Here is a 6,602-nt window from a genome sequence, read left to right as displayed (position 1 = left end):
GAATATGCGGATATTCACCTAATTTACGGTGAAGCTTGTCAGAGCTGCTCAAAAACTCTATGCAGAGCGATACCCAAATCGTCGGCATCCGGGTCGTGAAGTATTCCCCCGCACCCATAGAGAAATATCTGAAGGTAAGTAATTTTTAGACCTTTCTTGGTTGAAGCATTTCTTCTTTTAACTATAATTTTTAAGGTCGCATACCTGGAAGGCGTGGCAGCGAGAATGGACGTCCTGCAACGGTAGATGTTAAAGTTGGGTTAGAGTAAGTGGAACTAGGTCCATCGACTTCGGGGAGAATGATGGAAAGACGGACTGGAATACCAAAAACTACAGTTCACAAAGCTTTAAAATACCATCCCTACTACATTCAGCGTGTTCAGGCTCTACAAGAGAGAGATTACCTGTCGAGGGTTAGATTTTGCAGTGAAATGTAGCGAATGCATGAATCAGACACCAACTTTTTTAATAAAATAATTTGGAGCGATGAATCATCAGGCAAACGTGATCCTCACGAAATGAGATAAGATTGTTGACAGTACCAGTACAAAATAAATTTATGGTGCGGTATTTTTAAATGTCAGATATAAGATCTCTATAAGCGTATTTTCTTAAATGGTGACGAGCTTGTATTAGAGTAGAAGGTCGCCAATTTGAGCATATTTTATCAATAAATGAACAAATTTTTCTGCAAACAACTCATGTATGTTTTATTTCACGTGAACCCATCCCTCACAAAAATAATTGATAGATATAACTCTTGTCAAGGCCGTATTTAGGGGGGATGTGGGGGTTCTGACAATTTTTTGAGTCTCCATGGAGGAATCTGAAATTTGCCACCTGTGCGATACGCTTTAACCGTCTCCAATCGGGACCAAAATTTATATGTGATATCTTCGACTATAGTAGCATCGACGTAGGGGTTGAGGCTTAAGAAATCTGATGTAAAAATTTGCTTCCTACGTTTAAGGACCACCCTAATGTATATATAACATGAACATTTACCGTGATCGTCTACCTGGTACGGTAATCAAGAAAGAATTACTGAATAATAGATAAATGAAAAATTATCCGTTATTCGGTATCATTTGAATCATGAACGAAAATTTGTTCTTCATTCGAAATGACTTGAATTATGAATAAAAAGTAATTCATTATTTGAAATTATTTGAATTAAGAATAAAAATTAATTCTTCATCCGAAATTACTTGAATGATGAATAAAAATGTATTCGTTTTTTTTTTTTAAATACTTGAATGACAAATAAAAATGTATTATTCATTCTAAATTACTTGAAAGAAAAATAAAAATTTATTCTTCATCCGAAGTTACTTGAATGAAGAATAACAATTTATTCTTCATTCGAAATTACTTGAATGATGAATATACTTGAATGATGAATAAGTATTTATTCACCATTCGAAAATACTTGAATGAATAATAAAAATTTATTCGTCATTCAAAAATAGAAAAATTATGAATACAATTTTATTTATTGTTTGAATAAAAATTAATTAAATTAATTAAAACTCGCATCCTGGTCTTCTCCACCGTGCTTGAATGGCTCCGCTGGGAGGCCGTAAGCTCCATCAGTTTTGTTGTTTTTTAGTCGCGTAATCGCTATTCGTACCTCTTCATAGTCAGGCGCTGGGACTCCATCGTCCTCGACTGGGGGCTCGGGTTCATCTTCTCCACTACTTTGCATTTGCCATTCAATAGGGCGGAAAAGTGTTCCCTCCATAATTTGAGTATGTTTGGAGAACACTGTTGACGCAAAATTCATGAGGTTTGTAATTTTTGAAAATATGTTTTTAAAATGACACGAAAGAAATGATGTTGCTTATTTCTCACCACGGCAATAAATCGGCGAGTCACCAATTTGTTGCCATTGACGATTTTTGCCTATTTCTAATGTTTTGTATGGTAGGTTTGATTGCTTCAACGGTTGCCTCTAGTGAAGTTTGCATACATATGCATGTATATATTTTCTTTTAAATAATTTACCTCTTCTGTTTATTTACAAATTCGATTCCGAAGTCTAAATAAGATCTCCAATCCTCATCGGGAACGTATTTGAGATATTCCAAATTCTTTGCATCTAGTTTTGTATCATCTGTTTGTAAAAGAAAGCACATGTAGTAATCAAAAATTATATTGAATACTTCCAAGAGGATTGTAAAGGGTGTGATGAATATAAAAAAATAAGGTTTACATTGTGGGTGTTAACACCTGTCTGGTTATCTGGTTATGTGGTTATTTCTTCAAGCTTTTATTTAATTTTGACGCTGTTTGCAACAATAAAATATATTATAGAATAAAAAAATTTAACCAGATATACAGCCCGAAAACTAGACAAGTGTGAACACATTAGCTTTAAAAGTCAAAACTATTCTCTCAATTCGTCGGCCGTAATTTTTTTCTAATCTTATTCTGTGGAATGATGTTAAATATGCTTGGGGAGCTTTGGAACTAAAAAGCGAAAGAGCCAGCTCTTTTAATTTAACTAATTCATTAGTTCGTTCATTAAAGTGAACTAAACTTTTCTGTGGCAACACTATTAAAAGTGGAAATGAATCTTTTCATATTAGGGATTTTAATTTTTCGGCTTTTTCTGATCCCGGGATTTTCGGGATGCCGTTGTCACAATCCCGGGAGCCCGGGGTTAGTCCCGGGATTTAGATATTCATTACTTTTCAACAACTTGAATCGAAAAAAATCTCTTCTATATTGTTTGAGAAGCTCTCCTACCATGAAATTAATAATAAATAAATGGGTTTGAAAACATGGTACAATAATTACAGGTATTATCTTCCCAGAGAGCGCATATTCCGATCTGCCTTATTTAAAAAATATCATTGTTGCCCACACTAAAACATTTACTGTTGGAAATATCCCTTTTTCCATACCCCATATACCATATATGTTCACGTATTTTTTTTAACAAATCATCTTACAGAGATTTTAATTAGGGGATTCCCTTAAGCTCGAAAGTGGCTCGAAAACCACGAAACCTCGAAACTTTTCCAGCCTCGAAAAACAACTGTCAAAAATTGTATGAGTGGCGATTTTCGCGTGCCTCGAAAACTTTCGAGGCAAATTAGTCGCGAAAAAAGCCTCGAAAAGTCGTTCGTAAGTTTCAGTGTTGCCTTTATATCCGAATATTCTACGAACTTACTAACCTTGCGTTTACATAAGACAAGACAATCGAGAATATATGAATGAATTATTTGAATTCGCTTTGGCTATTGCCTTCGAAAAAATGCCTTGTGTAAACTTCCAGTAAAAGAAAACAAAAAACTGAAAGTAGGCAACATTAACTGAAAACAGCTGAAAAGAGCTTGAGCAGCATGAACAAAGAGGTAAGACAAATTAGCTTATTTTGGAAAATAAATAAAACCTTTTCTTTCAGCAATTAAAAGAAAAAACGCCAACTCCAAAGCGCCGCAGATTAGCGTCAGGGCATAGATGGACTGCTGAGCAAACGCGAGCTCTTGTAGAGGCAGTGCGAAACGAGGTAAAAGGCAATCCGGAGGCATTTGAGGTGTGTTTTTATATAGTACAAGTTGTCGAGCATGTCATTTTTCTCGGAAATTTTGTAGAAGCCTGTCGCCCAAAAGTTTTACTCAAACATCTCGGAAAAAAATTGGATACTTTTCCAAATAAATTGGAGTACAATGAAGGGGAAAATGCGCCACCTAAAGGTAGCTTACATGGATGCAACGAAATGGAAGGGGCAAACTGGAGCTGGACTATTGGAAAAGGGTGAGGAAAAAAGCGTTGCAAGTGTGTTGGAGTATGTAAACCCTCCATTGTAAAATATCATCTAAAGCTTCTTTTGCAGAGTACGTGGAAAAAATATATCCATTTTTTGATATATTGGAGGAGATTTTCGGACAAAGAAAAGGTGTCAACCCTTCTGTGATTGTCGAGAGCGAAAACTCTGAATGAGCTGTCAAACTTCGGAATTTCTCCATTGTTTACGAGGCTGAAAAAAGGTGCATTCCCAAAAACAGCCTCGAAAACTTTCGAGGTTTTCGAGTTTTCTGCTCTTCGCGTTTAAGGGAATCCCCTAAATAATTTTATTGAGCTTTCTACCACGATTATTTTATTAGGAAAAATGGAAAAAGCAAAAAAAGTCTAGCAGCTATTTCGGAGATCATCACATCTCCTAATCAGACTTCATTTTTCTAGACTACAGCGGGGATCGCGTCATCGATGTACAAAGTCAGAAGCGTTAACCACTGAGGGGCTGTCCATATATTACGTAAGACCTTTGTGGGGGAGGGGGGTCTAGAATTTTCTTACTTTTTCTTATATGGGGGGAGGGGGCGTCCCGTAGATTCTTACGTAATATTATTTTGCTTGTATTCTTATACAAAATTGTTCTTTATAAATATGAAAATTCACCCAATCAAAGTACTAAATTGCATTGAAATGAAAAATATACATTAAATACGGAGGATATTACAATTTTTTACAACTTTTGCTTTAACTTTTCTATTTTTCTAAAAAAACGTTACTCTTCGGTGTCTATTATAACCGAAAAATGCAGCTCGAACACAAACAGGCGAAAACTCCCTTACGTAATATATGGAAAGCCCCTAAGCATTCACAAAAAGCTTCACTTGATCTTTTCTGAGCCCCAGCGTCGTAGAGCACCGAGGATAATTTCACGACGCGGGCGAGAGCTCATGTGTGTCATCATAGAAGATGAAACCGAGGATATTGTTGAGTGGGTGAATCAAGAAGAAATTTCAGTGGACTGTGAAAATGAAATACCTTTGAGTGAAAAAGAAGTACGAAATATCCCTGTAGCTACTCCTTTTTCAGATTGGCTGGCTGGACCGTGGACCAAAGAAACCGACAACAAAGAATGACTGGTATAACTATGTAAGGAAGTTTTTAAGACTGTTCTTTATTTATACAAGCAAAGTGTGAAACTTTCGCTAACATCTATCTATAGCGGAATACTACCCTTTATTTTAATATATTAAATATTATTTTCTGAAATCCTGTTAAAAAGATATAACCAATTTTATGCGTACCGATTTTGAGTGAACAATGCTTTATATAGTATTTTCTAATGTTTAATTGAAAAAACATGTCTAGGGGATTTTTAATCTTACGTAAGATCTGTGGCGGGGGGAGGGGGATCAATTAAATCGTACAATTTATTACGTGAGGGGAGGGGGGGTTCAAAACAGGCGAAAACTCCCTTACGTAATATATGGACAGCCCCTGAGCTATGCACACCCCGTAAACTCGTGTTGCTAATTCATTTGGTGACAGGTAATAAGGTCAATGGAAATAATGTCAATTGACTTTATTTCCCACCCTGGTGCGAAATAAAGTCAATTGACATTATTACCTTTTCAAAAGCGAAATAAAGTCAACAAAAATTTGGAAATAAAGTCATTGACGCTATTTCCTCATTAAAGTATGTCGATTCATAGAAAAAAATGTTGTTCTTACAATAAACATTGCCCCGTAAGTGTTGTTTTTTAATAGAAGAAAAAGGCTTTTGCCAAACCCTCAGTGTTGTGATATTAATCCACACACAATCATGAACTACCACCAAGTGATTCTATTAAAAAAGATTTAAATTACGAATATGTAAAAACACGATGCGAAAAACTAAACGCCTGCGCACAGCTGGAATATGAGAAATATTTGAAGAAAGAGTGGAGAAATGATCCATAAAGTGCAAAACATTTTTCGTTTCTACAAAAATAAAGCGAACACTATTAAATTGAAGAAACAGTACATGTCCAAAAACCCCGGAGCAGCACTGAAAGAATTCTGTGTTTTAAATTAGCATATTTTGAACGAATTCGGAATGTCTAAGGTGGAAAAGAACCCAACTTTTCTATAAGGAAACAATTATAAAAAAAGAATTTTCTTACACTGTATTTATGCCTCCTCAGCAGTCATTTAAAAGCAGCTAAGGAGAACGACGACACTACTTATTAGATGGCACATTCAACGAGCCAATGTGCCAAAATGCGGGTATAAACAATTATTTATTATTTAATATCGGAACCGAGATCATATAAGTTAATTGATTGGTTTTCACACACTTTTGAAACACAAATTATATGCTTTTTTACTGCAGACAAGTTGTTGCCTCAAAACACAGCAGAAATCTTCCAATCAGGGCTGCCAACTCTCCTTAGTTATGAGGTGCCATATTGAGGATAAAAAAAGTACCAAAATGTGCCAAATAGAAAATTAAAAGTGCCAAAAAAGGTGTAATTCCTTTTAATTATTCACATTTAGCAATAAAATAAAGCCACATTTTCAAAACAAAAGTGCAATGATAAAATAAGATAAACCAGTCGAAAAGCCTTTATAAATTAGAAAATTTTAGTTGAGAAAAAGAAGTGCACGCAAAGGATTTCACAAAACTGTATTGAAATGTTATTTTTTTTACAAAAGTGCCATTTTGGCATTTTGTGCCAAATTGAAAAATTAAGTGCCATTTGAAGTAAAATAGGAACAAATGGCACGGTTTGAGCCAAGTTTGCATCCCTGCTTCCAATAACTTACAAATATAATAATGTGAAATATCGAGGGCTTGAATTCATTAATATCCTCTATCTGCA

The 6,602-nt window shown here is 35.2% G+C and overlaps 1 protein-coding gene across 1 annotated transcript in view; it reads right to left on the bottom strand.

Moving 5' to 3' along the window:
- The window catches only part of LOC118749675 (peroxidase), a gene marked incomplete at its 3' end in the record, with an annotated part of 645,092 nt that overhangs the window by 455,024 nt on the left and 183,466 nt on the right, over positions 1-6,602 (bottom strand). The window contains 1 exon segment of the mRNA XM_036484477.1: positions 2,005-2,113. Coding sequence (XP_036340370.1) covers positions 2,005-2,113 — 109 coding nt within the window.

The sequence above is a fragment of the Rhagoletis pomonella genome, unplaced genomic scaffold (genome assembly GCF_013731165.1).
Source record: "Rhagoletis pomonella isolate Grant_MI unplaced genomic scaffold, Rhpom_1.0 Rhpom_scaffold_00001, whole genome shotgun sequence".
In the NCBI taxonomy this organism is placed as follows: Eukaryota; Metazoa; Arthropoda; class Insecta; order Diptera; family Tephritidae; genus Rhagoletis; species Rhagoletis pomonella.
The sequence above is the reverse complement of the archived record's forward strand: the minus strand, read 5'-3'. Positions and strand labels throughout refer to the sequence as shown.